The sequence below is a fragment of the Mobula hypostoma genome, chromosome 2 (genome assembly GCF_963921235.1).
Source record: "Mobula hypostoma chromosome 2, sMobHyp1.1, whole genome shotgun sequence".
Lineage (NCBI taxonomy): Eukaryota > Metazoa > Chordata > Chondrichthyes > Myliobatiformes > Myliobatidae > Mobula > Mobula hypostoma.
This window is the reverse complement of record NC_086098.1, coordinates 133,101,460-133,122,924: the sequence shown is the minus strand read 5'-3', so window position 1 is coordinate 133,122,924 and position 21,465 is coordinate 133,101,460. Positions and strand designations below refer to the sequence as shown.

Below are 21,465 nucleotides of genomic sequence, written 5' to 3'. Positions count from 1 at the left end.
TCATGGGTAAAACCCTCCCAACCATTGAGCACATCTACATGAAACGTTGCCGTAGAAAAGCAGCATCCATCATCAAAGGTCCCGATGTAGGAAAAACATACCAGGATGCTTCATTGGAATATTAGATAAGATGTTTAAAGCAAAGGACAAGGTAAAAATAAGGGTAACAGTAACAAAGACATTTTTAAGGAGAGAATTGGAGAGGTCCAGCTTGATTAGTTCAGATTTAAGGCCTGAACATAGTAACTGGTGCTGGGCTGAAGGTAACTCAGGAGTTATTTTAATTGTGTGAAAGTGATGAAAATAATGAAAACTTTGTTCCAGGCACACATTATTTGCATCATCTCACGACTATTTTAATGATTAATTTCACAATTAACCATTTTCTAGGTGTGACGAGGGCAAGCGACAGTAAAGGTGCATACTAAAGCAGCATATCAAGATTTGATATCTGATTGATGATTGCACTGCCTGTTTTTTTTCACTCCAGAGCAGATATTTGCAGTGTGGTTTACTGCATGTACCTCACTGTCTATTAGTGCAATAAATCAGTGATGTTCTTGTATTTCTGTAAGTGGAGACTGAATGCGGCAGCTTAACAAGAACATAAACACCAATCTGGCTGTTCTTTACATCTAATGAATTCCAGACATAACAAAAAAATTCATGCATTAGGTTGTTTTTAATGTATGATTCACATTTCAGATACGATACAGTACAGTGATAATTAACTAGGAGTAACGTAAACATCATTTAGTGTTTGATAAAAATGCAATCACCCCTTTTAAATATTTTACCTACTTCAGTAAAAATTCCATAAACTTTTAAATTTAAAATTCCATATTGGCAAAGCATTTTAGTGAAAGTAAGCCGGTCACCTTTTACATCTTGTTGATGGTATTATTAAACTGTAATTAACCTAAACTTTGATAAAAGGAATATTCCATACATTGAATAATGATAAATTTTCCACAACTATCATATTAAAGCCCCAAGCTCTTACAATATCTTCCACTGTTAATCTATGAAATTGTTTGGACTTTTTTTCTGAAAATAATTAAATATAAAGTTCAAAACCCCTCTCAAACTAATTTGATTTGTACTTAGAAACATTTTACAGTAAAAGATTATTTTCAGTTAAACTTTAGAGCTATTTTTCCCTAAAATATCCATAACCTCTAGTACAGATTTCACAGTGTAGTCAGGCATAGCACCAGCCTCACACTTTAGATTAGTATTGTTTATCCAGACAGTTGTACGAACTCCAGCATTCACACCACCTTTAATGTCAGTCTCTGGATTATCACCAATCATCATGCAGGCCTCTGGCTTCACTCCTAACAGCTGAAAGCATTTTTGGAATATGGACAGAGCGGGCTTCTGCTCCTGATGTTCACCCCCTATTACTATCGTGTCAAAGTACTGCTGGCAGTCGCAAACATTAATCTTCTCCCTCTGGACCTTAGAGCTGCCATTAGTTAATAGAAGCAACTTGTAGGACTGTCGCAGGGTCTTCAGCATGGATTTCACTTCCTCTGAGATGAGAATATGTTGGAGTCTTGTTGTTTTCCACAGGAGGTAACATTTAGTAGCCAAATCATGATCTGCGTTAAGGCCATTTGTTTCTTGCAGAGCTGTTTCAAAATGTAATACCCGTTCCTCATCAATATTTACTCCTGTAGCACAATCAAAATTCTCCGTCTGCAGTTTGGTGTTAAACTTCTCAATGATGAGGTTTGCAGCAGATTCTTCATAACCATACTGTGATTTCAATAAATCTTTAACCTTTAAATGGAAAAAGAAAATATATAACCTGAAAGCTTTTATTTTACCCTAACACAAACAAGAGAAGATCTGCAGTTGCTGGAAATCCAAGCAACACAGGCAAAATGCTGGAGGATTTCAGCAGGCCAGGTAGCATCAATGGAAAGGAGTACAGCTGAAGTTTTGGGCCGAGACACTTCATCAGGACAGGAAAAAATTTCTTTCACTCTTATCTTCATTATTACTCTTAAATTCAGACTGTAATTTGTTAACACTAGATCACTAGAAATGTCTTAACTGCAATCATTGTAATCACAGATCTGTACTACTTAAAAATATTCAGATCTTTACATGGTTGACTATGCACATCTATACTCATGAACAGAACAGAGCATCGCAACAAGCTGCATCACTGCATGGTACAGAAACTGCACTGTGGCGAGAGGAAAGCTCTGTAATGGGCAGTCAAAATTGCCCAATGCATCAGTGGCTCCAGCCTACCCGCCATCAGGTATAAATTGTATAAACAGAAAGGTGCTGGAGAAAAGCCAGTACCACCATGATCTCACCCACCCTGCTCATGGACTGTTTGTCCCATTTCCATAGGAAGGAGACCATGAAGCATCCACGCCAGGACCACCAGACTCAAAACCAGTTACTTCATCAAGCAGTAAGACCGATCTATGCCTCGCATCTACCACAACCCCCACCACCACTACTTTATCGTTGCCTGTCGGATACACATTACGTACAGACACTCCTGTGCCTAGCGTCACTTTATAGACATACAACGTATATACGATATCTTATGATATTTATTGTGTTTCTTTTTGTGCTGCATCAGACTTGGAGTAACAATTATTTCATTCTCCTTTATACTTGCGTACTGGAAATGACATCAAACAATCTTGAATCTTGGAAGAAATATAAACCTTCTAGTTCCCAATGAAGATTCCCCTTTACCCACCTATCAAAAGCTATCACAAGACTGCACACCAATAAAAAAAAACATTAGGGAGAGTGTCCATTAAAAAGTAAATGGGTTTATTATTCTCACATACTGAGGTACAGTGAAAACTGTGTTTTGCATGCTATCAGGACATGGAGGCAGTACAAGGGAAAACACCAATAGAAAACAGTATTAAGTGTTACAGTCACAGAGAGAGTGCAGTGCAGACAGCAAATAAGGTTCAAGATTATGATAAGGTAGATTGTGAGGTCAAGAGTCCAGAGTCAAGACCTTGTACTGTTACACTTCATGGATATCTTGTGATTTTCTTATGAGGATGATGTAATGGTCTTGTGGAGGTCACATGATGACCTGTTCTCAACAGGTATATAAGTGTAGACCCCTGATGACGCAGTTAGTTTTCAGTTAGATCGTCAGTCAGATACTCTGCTATGCTGCTTATTAATCTCATGACGCACTATAGTTTTAAAACAGAGTTTTACTGTCTACTGTAAGGTACAGAAGTGTTGGGCTGTCAGTTTCACCAATAGCTGCCAGATTTGTTGATGTACCTTTTCAGTATTATTGGAGAGTGAAGACAGGAACCTGAAAGAGTCAAGCAACATACATCAAAGTTGCTGGTGAACGCAGCAGGCCAGGCAGCATCTATAGGAAGAGGCGCAGTCGACGTTTCAGGCCGAGACCCTTCGTCAGGACTAACTGAAGGAAGAGTGAGTAAGGGATTTGAAAGCTGGAGGGGGAGGGGGAGATGCAAAATGATAGGAGAAGACAGGAGGGGGAGGGATGGAGCCGAGAGCTGGACAGGTGATGGGCAGAAGGGGATACGAGAGGATCATGGGACAGGAGGTCCGGGAAGAAAGACGGGGGGGGGGTGACCCAGAGGATGGGCAAGAGGTATATTCAGAGGGACAGAGGGAGAAAAAGGAGAGTGAGAGAAAGAATGTGTGCATTAAAAAGAGTAACAGATGGGGTACAAGGGGGAGGTGGGGCCTAGCGGAAGTTAGAGAAGTCAATGTTCATGCCATCAGGTTGGAGGCTACCCAGACGGAATATAAGGTGTTGTTCCTCCAACCTGAGTGTGGCTTCATCTTTACAGTAGAGGAGGCCGTGGATAGACATGTCAGAATGGGAATGGGATGTGGAATTAAAATGTGTGGCCACTGGGAGATCCTGCTTTCAGAGATCCTGTTTCCCATTCTGACATGTCTATCCACGGCCTCCTCTACTGTAAAGATGAAGCCACACTCAGGTTGGAGGAACAACACCTTATATTCCGTCTGGGTAGCCTCCAACCTGATGGCATGAACATCGACTTCTCTAACTTCCGCTAAGGCCCCACCTCCCCCTCATACCCCATCTGTTACTCATTTTTATGCACACATTCTTTCTCTCACTCTCCTTTTTCTCCCTCTGTCCCTCTGAATATACCTCTTGCCCATCCTCTGGGTCACCCCCCCCCGTCTTTCTTCCCGGACCTCCTGTCCCATGATCCTCTCGTATCCCCTTCTGCCTATCACCTGTCCAGCTCTCGGCTCCATCCCTCCCCCTCCTGTCTTCTCCTATCATTTTGCATCTCCCCCTCCCCCTCCAGCTTTCAAATCCCTTACTCACTCTTCCTTCAGTTAGTCCTGACGAAGGGTCTCGGCCTGAAACGTCGACTGCGCCTCTTCCTATAGATGCTGCCTGGCCTGCTGCGTTCACCAGCAACTTTGATGTATGTTGCTTGAATTTCCAGCATCTGCAGAATTCCTGTTGTTTACCTGAAAGAGTCGTTTGGCGGTTTTGGAGAGAATTGACCATTATTGAATTTGTTCAAGTAAGAGTGATCTGCATGAGATAACCTCTGCTAAAAGAAGCAGAAAAGATTGTGCAGTATCTAGTCTATTCTACAGAGGAAAAAGGTCAGTGCCTTTAAACCGTTCTATTTCCGTCATCGTGAATCCTGCAGACAAGGCAGGTTCCGGCTGGGATTAACAGTAACGTCATGTCTTCGAGGAACTCTTTACTTCAGGAAAGCCTCTCCTAATTGACTGTATAAACCTCTTGGACTTTCAAATTTACTATTCGAAGAACTGTGTTTGGATTTTCAAAAGGCTTTTGACAAGGTCCCACACAGGAGATTAGTGTGCAAACTTAAAGCACACGGTATTGGGGGTAAGGTATTGATGTGGATAGAGAATTGGTTGGCAGACAGGAAGCAAAGAGTGGGAATAAACGAGACCTTTTCAGAATGGCAGGTAGTGACTAGTGGGGTACCGCAAGGCTCAGTGCTGAGACCCCAGTTGTTTACAATATATTTTAATGACTTGTATGAGGGAATTAAATGCAGCATCTCCAAGTTTATGGATGACACGAAGCTGGGCGGCAGTGTTAGCTGTGAGGAGGATGCTAAGTGGATGCAGGGTGACTTGGAAAGGTTAGGTGAGTGGGCAAATTCATGGCAGATGCAATTTAATGTGGATAGATGTGAAGTTATCCACTTTGGTGGCAAAAACAGGAAAACAGGTTATTATCTTAATGGTGGCTGATTAGGAAAAGGGGAGGTGCAACGAGACCTGGGTGTCATTATACACCAGTCATTGAAGGTACAGCAGGTGGTGAAAAAGGCAAATGATATGCTGGCATTTATAGCAAGAGGATTCGAGTACAGGAGCAGGGAGGTACTACTGCAGTTGTACAAGGCCTTGGTGAGACCACACCTGGAGTATTGTGTGCAGTTTTGGTCCCCTAATCTGAGGAAAGACATCCTTGCCATAGAGGGAGTACAAAGAAGGTTCACCAGATTGATTCCTGGGATGGCAGGACTTTCATATGATGAAAGACTGGATGAACTAGGTTTATACTCGTTGGAATTTAGAAGATGAGGGGGGATCTGATTGAAACGTATAAAATCCTAAAGGGATTGGACAGACTAGATGCAGGAAGATTGTTCCCGATGTTGGGGAAGTCCAGAACGAGGGGTCACAGTTTGAGGATAAAGGGGAAACCTTTTAGGACTGAGATGACGAAAAACTTCTTCACACAGAGAGTGGTGAATCTGTGGAATTCTCTGCCACAGGAAACAGTTGAGGCCAGTTCATTGGCTATATTTAGGGGGGAGTTAGATATGGCCCTTGTGGCTAAAGGGATCAGGGGGTATGGAGAGAAGGCTGGTACAGGGTTCTGAGTTGGATGATCAGCCATGATCATACTGAATGGCGGTGCAGGTTCAAAGGGCCGAATGGCCTACTCCCGCACCTATTTTCTATGTTTCTATGTTTGAATTTACCACTTTAAGACTGTTTTCGCATTTACCACTTTAAGAACTAGTACTGAGTTTGCGGTTTGTTAAATGGCTGCATAGCAGTTTACTTCCGGTTAAGGTTTTTCTTTTATCATTTTACTAATTTTGAGCTGAGTTTAATAAATGTTTATTTGTTTATAGAACCTGACTCATTTCTATATTCATTGTTGCAGGTCACGTGACAGTACCTAGAATGAGCAGTCTGGCCTTAAAAGGCTTATTTCCAGTTGAAAATACAGCATGGTGTGTAGACGGTTTTTAATGCTGACTCCTGAAGGTGTGTATCCAGTGTCGATGTTAAGACATGCCAGCTAAGAGGCATCTTGGAGAGCTGGAATTAGGAAGTATTTCAGAACCACAGCAATGGAATTAAAGTAGGAACTGCTCAGTGATAAAATCTTTGGTTTGGAACAGGGATCATGGGTTTTGATCAATCGATGAGCACCAGCTAAGTGGAAGTGTTTTCAAACTTCACTCTGGCAAACTCTGACCCTAATTAAGTCATTGCCTGTAGACCTAGGCATCCAGCCCCCACATTATTTGAAATTGTTTCTTTTGCTGTTTCATTAATTCCCTTTAATATCTTGAACTGATGAAATCATCCCTTATCCTTATCTTTCAATCTCTTTGAATTATGGAGGACAGCATGGGTATAAATGTCTCTCTCCAGCAGACTTCATCATGATCATCATGACTCCAGTATTTCTACTATTTTTTGATTGTACATATGATTTTTTTGTGTTCTATCGCTGAGCAGCAGGGAACCATCATATTGGCCTATCAGAGTTCTCGTTGGGAACTAGTTGACAATCAGCATTTCTGATCTGGCTATTGTTCATGAATGCATTTAATAAAAAAAACCTAAAAAGGTAAATCTCAATTCTGTAATCTCTTGTCATAATTTAAGCATTTCAGTTTTGTTATTACCTGCCCTCTTAAATCCAACGTGAGTACATCTCCCTGTTTCTCAGAAATGCAAAGGAGCCTTGAATCTAATGAGAAAGATGAAGAAATTAAAGGACTAAAAAAAAATTCTCCTGGCCTGATACTCTGTACCCAAGACTGCTGAAAGTAGCAGCCATGCTAATGTTGCGTGCGTCTTCCAAAATTCTGTAGAATATGGAACGGGCTCTGCAGCTTAGTGGGTAACAAATGTAATCATAATTTAAATGAGGGAGAGAGAAAATGAAGAACTACAGAGCAGTTAGCCTAATATTCAGCAGTAGGAAAAATGCTGGAGTTAATTATACATAATATTTTGAAAGTATTTTAATTGGACAAAGCTTGCATGGATTTATGAATGGGAAACTTTGTTGACAAGCATACTGGAGTTTGGAGTAGGTGGAGGAACAACACCTTGTATTCCATCTGGGCACCCTCCAACCTGACTGTATGAATATCAATTTCCCCTTATGGTGAGCAATTTACCCCACCTTCCTTTCCTCTATTCCCCACGCTGACCTTTCACTTCTTCTCACCTGCCTGTTACTCCCTCCTTGATCTCTTCCTCCTTCCCTTTCTCCTATGGTCCACTTTCCTCTCCTATCAGACTCTTTCTTCTCCAGCTCTTGACCTTTCACACCCACCTAGCTGTACCTATCACCTTCTAGCTATCCTCCTTCCCCTCTCCCCCCCCCCCAGTTTTTTATTCTGGCATCTTCCCCCTTCCTTCTCAGTCCTGAAGAAGGGTCTCGGCCTGAAACAGCGACTGTTCTTTCATTTCCATAGAAGCTGCTTGACCTGCCGAGTTCCTCCACCATGTGTTGCTATGAAGACTGGTTGACAGATATGAAAATTGCATAGAACTGAACAAGCCTCTTTTGGGGTGGCAGGCAGTTATATGTGGGATTGTGCAGGGATCAGTGAGATTGTCTCAGATAGGCACGAATTGGATGAGGAAAACTGATTAGAATATTTCCAAATTTGCTGATAACTCAGTGATTCAGGAACAGCTTCTTCCCCTCTGCTATCTGATTCCTAAATGGACATGGAAGCTTTGGACACTGCCTCACTTTTTTTTAATATACAGGTACAGTATTTCTGTTTTTGTACGTTTTTAAAATCTATTCAATATACGTAATTGATTAACTTGTTTATTTATTATTATCATGTTTTATTTTATTTATTTTTTCTCTCTGCTAGATTATGTATTGAACTGCTGCTGAGTTAACAAATTTCACGGGTGATAATAAAACTGATTCTGATTCCGACATGAAACTGAAAACCTGTAGTTTGAACTTCAGTGCAATTTAGGCAAGTTGAATGAATGGGCAAGGGGGAAAAAAAGTTAAATTATCCACTTTGGTAGAAAAAAAACGAGAGAAGAAAAGTATTATTTAAATAGTGATAAAGGAGAGGTGAGAAATGTTATGTTCAAAGGTCCTTACACATCTGTCTCTGCAAACATGGGTGCAGCTAGCAGTTAGGAAGAAAGCTTTACTGAAGACATACGTGGACTTGGTGCACAGATTAGGTCCCTATTTGAGGAAGAAAATAGAATTCCCATAGAAGGAAAGTAGCAAAGTGTCCTGGAGTACACGACTGTCATATAAGGAGGATCAGCTATCTCTGCATTCATCAGAGTTCAGGAAATGAGAGAGCATTTTCCCTCAAGCCGCCTCGCCTTCGCTTCCGGATTGCTCGGGAAGCTGGTTCAGGACACAACCCGGGCCGGGACGTACCTGTCGCTCCGCTCGCCTGCTGGCCCCGCTCGTGTCGATCAGCGTGTTGTCCAAGTCGAACAGCAACGCTTGGATCCCTGCTTCCCCCATCACCACGGCAACCGGTCCCCACCAGCCAGCCGGGGAGCAGCGGAAGCATGGGCAGTCGGAGCGGAGGTAATGCGCTTGCGCACCCGGCTCGCCCAGTTGGGCGCGCCTGCGCACTTTGCCCGAGTCAGCTCCAGAAATACTGTGCTGTAGTGCAGTGGCCCTCAACCACCGGGCCGCGAGGAAACGCTATGAGTCAGCTGCACCTCTCCTCATTCCCTGTCATATCCACTGTTGAACTTGAAAGCACGCGAGGTCATCAGTCGGTCATTAACCTACAACTACTCGGTGAGTAAAAAACAAACGTTGCTTGGGAGTTTGTTTGGAAGAGGTGGTAGGGGACATAAAAGGCTTAACGATGAAAATAACACAGAGGCAGCTGAGGCCGAGACTGCAAAAAAAAAGAAAGCTTCCTGCAACAGAAAATACAGTGAGCCATACATAAAATATGGCTTTATTGTGACTGGTGACTTGCACGCTCCAAGCCCCCTGTGTGTGATATGTGGAGACAAGCTGTCTAATGAGGCAATGAAGCCCTCAAAACTGTTTCGGCACCTTGAGTCCAAGCACCCTGCACTTAAAGACAAATGCATTGAGCTTTTTGAGCAAGCGGGACAGAAGCAAGTGCTGAGAGCCACCACCTCCACAAATGCTGCTGCTCTGAGAGCGTCGTACCTAGTGACTAGCCATATTGCTAAGGTTAAGAAGCCTTTCACTGTTGGTGAAGAATTGATTCTGCCTGCTGCCAAGGACATGTGCCGTGAACTGTTGGGAGAAGCTGCAGCTAACAAGATGGCACAGGTTTCTCTTTCAGCTACCACAGTTTCAAGGAGAATCGATGACGTAGCGGAGGACATCGAAGCACAGCTGTTGGAACGGCTTAGCGAGTCACCATGGTATGCTATCCAAGTCGACGAGTCTACCGATGTCGACAACAAGGCAATACTGCTGGTTTATGTGCGATTTATAGAACCATAGAAACTACAGCACAGAAACAGGCCTTTTGGCCCTTCTTGGCTGTGCCGAACCATTTTCTGCCTAGTCCCACTGACCTGCACACGGACCATATCCCTCCATACACCTCCCATCCATGTATCTGTCCAATTTATTCTTAAATGTTAAAAAAGAACCCGCATTTACCACCTTGTCTGGCAGCTCATTCCATACTCCCACCACTCTGTGTGAAGAAGCCCTCCCCAATGTTCCTTTTAAACTTTTCCCTCCTCACCCTTAACCCATGTCCTCTGGTTTTTTTCTCCCCTTGCCTCAGTGGAAAAAGCCTGCTTGCATTCACTCTATCAATACCCATCATAATTTTATATACCTCTATCAAATCTCCCCTCATTCTTCTATGCTCCAGGGAATGAAGTCCTAACCTATTCAACCTTTCTCTGTAACTGAGTTTCGCAAGTCCCGGCAACATCCTTGTAAACCTTCTCTGCACTCTTTCGACCTTATTTATATCCTTCCTGTAATTTGGTGACCAAAACTGAACACAATACTCCAGATTTGGCCTCACCAATGCCTTATACAACCTCATTATAACATTCCAGCTCTTATACTCAATACTTTGATTAATAAAGGCCAATGTACCAAAAGCTCTCTTTATGACCCTATCTACCTGTGATGCCACTTTTAGGGAATTTTGTATCTGTATTCCCAGATCCCTCTGTTCCACTGCACTCCTCAGTGCCTTACCATTAACCCTGTATGTTCTACGTTGGTTTGTCCTTCCAACGTGCAATACCTCACACTTGTCAGTATTAAACTCCATCCGCCATTTTTCAGCCCATTTTTTCAGCTGGTCCAAGTCCCTCTGCAGGCTCTGAAAACCTTCCTCACTGTCTACTACACCTCCAATCTTTGTATGATCAGCAAATTTGCCGATCCAATTACCACATTATCATCCAGATCATTGATATAGATGACAAATAACAATGGACCCAGCACTGATCCCTGTGGCACACCACTAGTCACAGGCCTCCACTCAGAGAAGCAATTCTCTACTACCACTCTTTGGCTTCTTCCAATGAGCCAATGTCTAATCCAATTTACCACCTCTCCATGTATACCTAGCGACTGAATTTTCCTAACTAACCTCCCATGCGGGACCTTGTCAAAGGCCTTACTGAAGTCCATGTAGACAATATCCACTGCCTTTGCTTCATCCACTTTCCTGGTAACCTCCTCGAAAAACTCCAATAGATTGGTCAAATATGCACAAAGCCATGTTGATTCTCCCTAATAAGTCCCTGTCTATCCAAATGCTTGTAGATTCTGTCTCTTAGTACTCCCTCCAATAACTTACCTACTACCGACGTTAAATTTACTGGCCTATAATTTCCCAGATTACTTTTCGATCCTTTTTTAAGCAATGGAACAACATGAGCCACTCTCCAATCCTCCGGCACCTCACCTGTAGACAGCGACATTTTAAATATTTCTGCCAGGGCCCCTGCAATTTCAACACTAGTGTCCTTCAAGGTCCGAGGGAACACCCTGTCAGGTCCTGGGGATTTATCCACTTTAATTTTCCTCAAGACAGCAAGGACCTCCTCCTTTTCGATCTGTACAGTTTCCATGATCTCATTGCTTGTTTCCCTTAATTCCATAGACTTCATGCCAGTTTCCTTAGTAACTACAGACGCAAAAAACCTATTTAAAATCTCCCCCATTTCCTTTGGTTTCGCACATAGCCGACCACTCTGATCTTCAAGAGGACCAATTTTATCCCTTACAATCCTTTTGCTCTTAATATACCTGTAAAAGCTCTTTGGATTATCCTTCACTTTGACCGCCAAGGCAACCTCGTGTCTTCTTTTAGCCCTCCCGATTTCTTTCTTAAGTATTTTCTTGCACTTCTTATACTCCTCAAGCACTTTATTTACTCCCTGCTTCCTATACATGTCATACAACTCCCTCTTCTTCTTTATCAGAGTTGCAATATTCCTTGAGAACCAAGGTTCCTTATTCCTATTCACTTTGCCTTTAATCCTGACAGGAACATACAAATTCTGCACTCTCAAAATTTCTCCTTTGAAGGCTTCCCACCTACCGATCACATCCTTGCCAGAGAACAACCTGTCCCAATCTACGCTTTTTAGATCCTTTCTCATTTCTTCAAATTTGGCCTTCTTCCAGTTAAGAACCTCAACCCTAGGACCAGATCTATCCTTGTCCATGATCAAATTGAAACTAATGGTGTTATGATCACTGGAACCAAAGTGCTCCCCTACACAGACTTCTGTCACTTGTCCTAACTCGTTTCCTAACGGGAGATCCAATATTGCATCCCCTCTACTTGGTCCCTCTATATATTGATTTAGAAAACTTTCCTGAACACATTTTACAAACTCTAAACCATCTAGACCCCTAACAGTATGGGAGTCCCAATCAATATATAGAAAATTAAAATCCCCTACCACCACAACTTTATGTTTCCTGCAGTTGCCTGCTATCTCTCTGCAGATTTGCTCTTCCAAGTCTCGTTGACTATTGGGTGGTCTGTAATACAATCCCACTAATGTGGCCATACCTTTCCTGTTTCTCAGCTCCACCCATAAGGACTCAGTAGACAAGCCCTCTAATCTGTCCGGCCTGAGTACTGCTGTAATATTTTCCCTAACAAGCAATGCTACTCCCCCACCTTTCATTCCTCTGCCTCGATCACATATGAAACATCGGAACCCTGGAATATTAAGCTGCCAGTCCTGCCCCTCCTGTAGCCAAGTTTCACTAATTGCTATAACGTCATAATTCCACGTGTCAATCCACGCCCTCAACTCATCCACCTTCCCCGCAATACTCCTAGCATTGAAATATATACACCTCAGAAGATTTTTACCACCACTCACAACCTTTCTATTAGCAGATTTGCTTGAACTTTTAACATCATTTATTTTCACTCCAGCCACACTGTCAGCTCTGGCACTCTGGTTCCCATCCCCCTGCAAATCTAGTTTAAAGCCTCCCCAATAGCATTAACAGACCTCCCTGAAAGGATATTGGTCCCCCTGTAGTTCAAGTGTAACCCGTCTCTCTTGTACAGGTCCCACCTGCCCCAGAAAAGGTCCCAATTATCCTGAAATCTGAAACCCTGCCCCCTACACCAGTTCCTCAGCCACTTGTTCATCCTCCAGAGCATCCTATTCCTACCCTCATTGGCATGTAGCACAGGTAGCAATCCTGAGATTACCACGCTCGAGGTCCTGCTTTTCAACGTTCTACCAAGCTCTCTATACTCACTCTCCAGGACCTCCTCACTCTTCCTTGCTATGTCATTGGTACCAATGTGCACCACGACATCTGAGTGATCACCCTCCCACTTCAGAATGTCATGCAAGCGATCAGAGACATCCTTGACTCTGGCACCCGGGAGGCAACAAACCATCTTGGATTCTCTGTCACGACCACAGAACCTCCTACCTGCACCTCTAACTATCGAGTCCCCTATCACTACCGCTCTCCTCTTTTCCCCCCTCCCTTCTGCACTGCAGAGCCAGACTCAGTGCCAGTGATCCGGCTACTGCAGCTTGTCCCAGGTAAGTCATCCCCCCCAACAGTATCCAATGCGGTATACTTGTTGTTGAGGGGAATGGCCACAGGGGAACCCTGCTCTGCCTGCCCTTTCCTCTTCCCTCGCCTGACAATGACCCAATTTCCTGTCCTCTGCTCCTTTGGCATAACTACCTCCCTGTAGCTACTATCTACTAAAAGGCCTGAAATGAGTGGATGTGAAGAGGATGTTTCCAGTAGTAGGAGAGTTTGGGACCAGAGGCCATAGCCTCAGAATAAAAAGAACATCTCTTTCAAAAAGAGATGAGGAGGAATTTCTTTAGCCAGAGGCTGCTGAATCTGTGAAATTCACAGATGGCTGTAGAGGCCCAGCCTTTGGGTATATTTAAAGTGGAGCAGGTTCTTGATTAATAAAGATGTTAGAGGGAGGAAGGCAGGAGAATGGGGATACAGAAGGAAAAATAAATCAGTCAGGATCAAACGGTAGAACAGACTCAATGGGCCCAATAGCCTTTGCTCCTTCCTATGTCTTATGACCTTTCTTGGACAGATTACACTACCAGGTCCGTCAAGCCACTCTTGCTGTTTAATGTTTCTCTCAACCTCAACTCCTCTTCTATTGCCAGTTCCATATTGTCCTCAAATACCAATCTTTCAAAACTTTACCGTTTCTTTAAATAATGATCTAGCCTCCACAAATCTCCGGGATGGAGAATTCCAGAGATCTCTGAGAAGAAACTCCTGTGTACCTCAGTTTTAAATGACCACACCCTTACCTTGTAACTATTCCCCTTGTTTGAAGCTCTCCCACTAGTGGAGACCTCTCAACATTTACCGTGTCATGTCTCCTTAGCATCTTTTATACCTTAGTAGGGACACCTGACTGCACAGTTTGTGACAGAACATAAGAACGTAAGAAATAGGAGCAAGAGTAGGCCATCTGGGTAATCGAGCCTGCTCTGCCATTCAAGAAAATCATGTCTGATCTGGCCATGGATTCATCTCCACCTACCTGCCTTTTCCCCATAACCCTTAATTCCCCTACTATGCAAAAATCTATCTAACCTTGTCTTAAATTTACTTACTGAGGTAGCCTCCACTGTTTCATTGGGCAGAGAATTCCAGAGATTCACCACTCTCTGGGAAAAGCAGTTCCTCCTCATCTCTGTCCTAAATCTACTCCCTAAATCTTGAGGCTATGTCCCCTAGTTCTAGTCACATCTACCAGTGGAAACAACTTTCCTGTCTCTATCTTATCTATCCCTTTCATAATTTTCTATGTTTCTTTAAGATCTCCTCTCATTCTTCTGAATTCCAGTGAGTACGGTCCCAGGCGACACAACCTTTCTTCATAGTCTAACCCTTTCATCTCTCAAATCAACCTGGTGAACCGCCCCTAAAGCCAGTCTATCCTTCCCCAAGTAGGGAGTCCACAACTGCACACAGTACACCAGGTACGGCCCTGTACAGTTGCAGCATAATCTCCCTTCTCTTCAATTCAATCCCTCTAGCAATGAAGGCCAACATACCCCATTTGCCTTCTTGATAGCCTGCTGCACCTGCAAACCAACCTTCTGTGACCCATGCACAAGCACTCCCAAGTCCCTCTACACAGCAGCATGCTGCAAGTTTTTACTATTTAATAATCAAGGTGAATAACACTCCCAGACTTTGCTGAACATAAAGAAAACATATGCATCAGTAATAAAATGGATATTTATAAAGTAGTAAAGACTCTCACTCAATGTCAATGACCAAGGAACTGATTATAGACTTCAGGAGAGGGAAACCAGAGGTCCATGAGCCAGTACTCATCAGAGGATCAGAGGTGGAGAGGGTCAGTAACTTTCAATTCCTGGGTGTCAGTGGACCTGTCCTGGACCCATCATATAAATATAATTGCAAAAAAAAAACATGACAGCGCCTCTATTTCCTCAGGAGTCTGCAGAGATTCGGCATGACATCAAAAACCTTGGCAAACTTCTATAGATGTGTGGTGGAAAGTGTGCTGACTGGCTGCATTACGGCTGGTATGGGAACACCAATGCCTTTGAGTGGAAAATCCTCAAAAGTTAGTGGATCACATTAAATTCTCCCAATGGTGGGCGTATCAAATCGCCTCTGATAACCAAGTCCAGCTCCTAGCCTTGATGTGTGGTTTAGTTACTAAGCCCATCAGAACCATTTCTACTGATAGGACAAGGGCCAAAGCCTGGTTGCTGGCAACTTAAAACCAGTTGCTTCAGATAGATAGGGTTCATCAGTCGTGGTTGGCAGCTTATCTAGGAGAAGGAAAACTCTGATCTCAAACCTCCATTGCCTTGCAGCTATGCCCACTCATGGGGAAGGTTTCTGGAGTAAACCCCGAGGAAAAATCTGGAGCTGGATTCCTTGAGGCAGTCTTACATTGAGTTCTGGCAATGACTGGCGACTCCTGTACTGCTGCTAGTGCCAAACTGTATCAGTCTCTGCCATTCCTTTGGATTTATCAGCTGTGGGGAGATGGGGAGCTTGCTACATGGGCAACAGCTTGCTCTCCATCTTGTACTGCCCTGGCCTGTGTGTCATGTTCACAGTGATGAAATATCCATGGTCGACCCCAACCAGTGGGGTTCACTCCCTCCATCACTGCCCACTGTGTCAGTGTGTGCATCATCTAAAACAATTCCCCACAGCAACTTATCAAGACTTCTTCAAGCAACATACATCAAAGTTGCTGGTGAACGCAGCAGGCCAGGCAGCATCTATAGGAAGAGGCGCAGTCGACGTTTCAGGCCGAGACCCTTCGTCAGGACTTCTTCAACAATGCTTTCCAAATCTGCGGGATCTCCAGTCCAGAACGTCCCCTGCATGGAAATATCACTACTTGCAGTATTCATTCCAAGCTGCTGAGTTAGAACTGATGCACAACTGTACTGATAGATCCACGTCAAACCGAATCATCAGATCTGTCTTTGATACAACAGTGTTTGGCCTCATCAACGATGACGACAAGATGGCATGCAGAGAAGAGATAGAGCAGCACAACAGCTTGAGTCTCAATATGAACAAGGCTAAAGAGATTAAGGAGAAGTTTGTGGACTTTAGGAAGGTGCAGGCTGACCCCCGCCCCCCCCCCAGGTCTCACTACACATACTCCGTGGAGGGAGTTAGGAGCACCAAGTTTCTGCAGGTGCACCTAACAGATGACCTCACCCCTCAGCACCACCTCTTTGATCAAGAGCACAGCAGCGCCCCCACTTTCTGAGAAGCTTGAGTCGTGAAGCCCCCCCCCCCCCCCAATTCCAACAATGTTTACACCAACACCGTTGACAGTGTCTTGACAGGTGGATAACCGTCTGGTACAGGAATTGTACGGAACCTGACCGCAAGACCCTACAAAAGATTATGAGCTCTGCTAAGAGGACCTTCGAGGTTTCTCTTTGACCCGTCTGAGATACTTACCAGGAGCACTGCATACGCAGGGCCCCTAGCATTGTCAGTGATCCCTCCCATCCATCCAGCTACCACTTTGACACCCTACCCCTCTGCAATAGGTATCGTAGCATTAGGCCAAGGACTGTTAGGATGGGAAACCGCTCTTTTCCCCAGGCCTTGAGACTACTGAACTCCCTGCCACTCACCCTGTATAAATCACCAGTAGTGTTAAACTGTTAACTTTTTAGCTCATGATGTAAACGTACCTTATTACTTGTTAATTCTTTTGTGGTAATATTACTTTATGTGTTGAGTATGAATTATATGTTCTGCACTGTGCACCTTGGTCCAGAATAACATCATTTTGTTTAGTGGTACACAAGTATGACAATAAACTTGAACTATATTGACATTCCTTAGCTTTGCTGGATGTAAATCTTTTCACTCTTTCTTTAGCAAACTGCACAGAGGGAGCACTGTCACCACAGGGTTCAAGAAAACTATTCACACTCCGTCTTCTCAGTAACACACATCAAAGTTGCTGGTGAACGCAGCAGGCCAGGCAGCATCTCTTTTCTTTCTTTTTAAATCTTTTTATTGAGTAAGTATACAAAAAAGGTAAGCCATATAAACATTAATACAATGTTAAAGTACAATAAAATTCCAAAAGATAACAATACCAAAAAGAAAATACTACAAACAATGTAATTTAAGCATAAGAAACCAAGATAACATAATAGTATACTAGATTTTATATATATCAATGGAAAAAAAAAGAAAAAAGAAAAAAAAAACCCCCAAAAAAAAACCCACCGTGCAACTACCTAAAAGCAAAGCAAAGCAATGGGCTAACTTGAAACCAAACAGAGTTAAACTTAAAATCACGTCCTCAATCCCGACCTCCATTAAAACAGTGAAAAAAAAACAAGAAGGGTAAATATTACATTAAATGAAAATATCGAATAAAAGGTCCCCAAATCTGTTCAAATTTAAATGAAGAATCATAAAGGTTACTTCTAATTTTCTCCAGATTCAAACATAAAATCGTCTGAGAAAACCAAAAAAAGGTAGTTGGAGCATTAAGCTCTTTCCAATGTTGTAAAATACATCTTTTCGCCATTAAAGTAAGAAATGCAATCATTCTACGGGCTGAAGGGGAAAGATTACTAGAAATTTTAGGTAGTCCAAAGATAGCAGTAATAGGGTGAGGAGAGATATCTATATTTAATACCTTAGAAATAATATTGAAAATATCTCTCCAAAAAGTTTCCAAAGTAGGGCAAGACCAAAACATATGAGTTAAAGAGGCTATCTGCCCCGAACATCTATCACAGAAAGGATTAATATGCGAGTAAAAACGCGCTAACTTATCTTTGGACATATGTGCTCTATGAACCACTTTAAATTGAATTAGGGAATGTTTAGCACAAATAGAGGAAGTATTAACTAATTGTAAAATCTGCCCCCAATCATCCACAGAAATGGTAAGCCCCAATTCCTGTTCCCAATCTACCCTAATCTTATCAAATGGAGCTTTCCTAAGTTTCATAATAATATTATAAATCATAGCCGATGCACCTTTCTGACATGGATTAAGGTTAATTATCGAATCTAAAATATATATAGGAGGAAGCATTGGAAAGGAAGAAAGTATAGTACTTAGGAAATTTCTAACTTGTAAATATCTAAAAAAATGTATTCTTGATAAGTTATATTTATTAGATAATTGTTCAAAAGACATAAGGGAACCATCTAAAAATAAATCCAAAAACCGTAAAATACCCTTAGTCTTCCAAGTTTGAAAAGCGCGATCCGTAAAAGAGGGAGGAAAAAATATGTTGCCTAAAATAGGAATCGCTAACCCGAATTGATTAAGATCAAAAAATTTTCTGAATTGAAACCAAATGCGCAAAGCATATTTAACTATCGGGTTAGAGACCTGCTTAAGGCGTTTCGAATCAAAAGGAAGAGAGGAACCTAAAATAGAACCAAGTGTATAACCCTGAACAGATTGTAATTCCAATGCTACCCATTTAGGAATAGATAGTATGTCCCGGTCAAGTAACCAAAATTTCATATGTCGAATATTAATAGCCCAATAATAAAATCTAAAGTTAGGTAATGCTAAACCTCCATCTCTCTTAGCTTTCTGTAAATGTATTTTACCCAGTCTCGGATTCTTATTCTGCCAAATAAATGAAGAAATTTTAGAGTCAACTTTATCAAAAAAAGATTTAGGAACGAAAATTGGTAATGCCTGAAACACATATAAAAATTTTGGCAAAAAAAACATCTTAACTGCATTAATACGACCAATCAAAGTTAAATATAAGGGAAACCATTTAGATGAAAGTTGAGTAATATGGTCTATTAATGGTAAAAAGTTAGTCTTAAATAAATCTTTATGTTTACAAGTAATTTTAATCCCAAGATATGAAAAGTAATTATTAATCAATTTAAATGGAAATTTATAATATAAGGGAAGATGTTTATTAATCGGAAAAAGTTCACTCTTACTAAGATTTAATTTATAACCTGAGAAAAGACCAAATTGTGCTAATAACTCTAAAACAGCAGGAATGGATCTCTCAGGATTAGAAATATATAAAAGTAAATCATCAGCATAGAGTGATAATTTATGGGACTTTAATCCCCGAGTTATCCCAGTAATATTTGAAGATTCTCGAATAGCAATTGCAAGAGGTTCTAATGCAATATCAAATAATAGGGGACTAAGAGGACAGCCTTGTCGAGTACCACGAAAGAGAGGAAAAAACAGGCAGCATCTCTAGGAAGAGATACAGTTGACGTTTCAAGCCGAGACCCTTCGTCAGGACTAACTGAAGGAAGAGCTAGTAAGAGATTTGACGAAGTCCTGACGAAGGGTCTCAGCCTGAAACGTCGACTGTACCTCTTCCTAGAGATGCTGCCTGGCCTGCTGCGTTCACCAGCAACTTTGATGTGTGTTGCTTGAATTTCCAGCATCTGCAGAATTCCTGTTGTTTCCATCTTCTCAGTGTTCACTTTTAGGATGGACATTAATTCAGGTCTTGTCAATCACTTACATTTTATGTGTGAATAAAAGACAGGGGCAGCAAAGATTATGCCTGATACCACAGGTCTGAATTATGAAGGAACTGGGTTTATCAGCTTGGCAAGGAGATTTTTGACTGTTTACGTAAGAGCAGGTCATCCGTTTGGGTGAATGGGAGTCAGGAGTTGGGGATGGGGAAATGATCTGTGGCAACTTCAATGATTTAATGAAGAAAAATATTCCTAGATCTTGTGAGAAATTATTGGAAAGAAATGGCCTTCTAGTTGACAAAATTATATTAAAAGAATGTCCAGATAAAGTGATGAAGGATTTTAAGGACTGTCTTGAAGGAAATTATGTGCGTTCAAAGTTCAGAGTTCAAAATAAATTTATCATCGAAGTGCATATATGTCACCATATACTACCCTGAGATTCATTTTCTTGAAGGCATTCACAGTAAATACAAAGTAACACAATTGAATCAATGAAAAATGGCCTACAACAAAGATGGACAAATAACCAATGTGCAAAGGACAACAGATCATGTAGAGGCAAAGATCTTTATAAACAGAACACCAGCTTGCGAGGTCTAACCCATGCCCTTTGGAATGCAGAGTAACCTATGAAAGGATAAAAAATATAAACTGGGTGTGCCTGGAATAACAAAGGATAGGGGTGTGCAAAACAGCTGAGCTCTAGCTGTACTTATTGGAATAGGACCTTATTTTCAATCCAGTTTTGTTTCTTTAAAAGTATTTCAGACAATAATAATGAGTAGCTTGAATGACTTGCCCTAATATTACGTTGTGTAATATTATGCAATTGTACATAATTGAACATTGTGTATTGGTTCCTGAAACGTCTGGCACAACCCTAACCACTAGAGTTTAGTGACACTATGACCACTTTGATTGCTTTGCACGAAAATGGATTGTTTTTTGTTTTAACATTAAAAACAATTGTTTATTTTAAAGGTGATTTGATTGAATGTGCAGGAAACAGCAGTTCCAGTAATTTTGCCAAGTGTTGTGGATGTTTATTTACATTGAAATTGGAGAAGTGCAGTATTTATGCAACACCACCAGATGTCAGTAAATCCAGTTCTATTTAATGGTGCGATTCATCTGTGAATTCCAAACCACCCGAACATCTTACCTACTTAGGATACTGGGGAAGGAAGCCAGAGGGTTACATTTTGTTGTGCGAGTGGAACAATGCTCCAAAGTTGCAGCATTATGGAAGATAAACTGTACCGATACAACAAAACAAATAATGAAGAAAAGTTATCTAGCCTTTGAAAGTTTTGTGTAACTGAGTTTCTATAACTCTGAATCAGGAGTAAGACAATATAAAATGAGCTATCGTTCCGGTAATTGCCCCTCCCTCTCCTTCACCATTCCCCATTCCTGTTTCCCTCTCTCACCTTATCTGCTTACCTGCCCATCACTTTCCTCTGGTGCTCTTTCCCCTTCCCTTCCTTTCATGGTCTTCTGTCCTCTCCTGTCAGAGTCCCCCCTCTCCAGCCCATTATCTCTTTCACTAATCAACTTCCCAGCTCTTTATTTTACCCCCCTCACTCTCCTGGATTCACCTATCACCCACCACATTGTACTCTTCCTCCCCTCCCCCCACCTTCTTACTTTGACTGCTCCTCTTTCCTTCCAGTCCTGACGAAGGGTCGCAGACTGAAACGTCAACTGTTTGTACCTTTCCA

The 21,465-nt window shown here is 42.0% G+C and overlaps 1 protein-coding gene across 1 annotated transcript; it reads right to left on the bottom strand.

Annotated features, from left to right (window-relative positions):
• Positions 1-671: 671 nt before the first annotated feature.
• Positions 672-8,866, bottom strand: nanp (N-acetylneuraminic acid phosphatase). The gene is made up of 2 exons (XM_063072772.1): positions 8,699-8,866; positions 672-1,785 (listed from the first exon to the last, which is right to left on the bottom strand). Exons 1-2 carry the CDS (start codon positions 8,786-8,788, stop codon positions 1,138-1,140), a joined length of 738 nt encoding a protein of 245 aa, XP_062928842.1. The 5' UTR covers positions 8,789-8,866; the 3' UTR covers positions 672-1,137.
• Between the last annotated feature and the right edge of the window lie 12,599 nt (positions 8,867-21,465).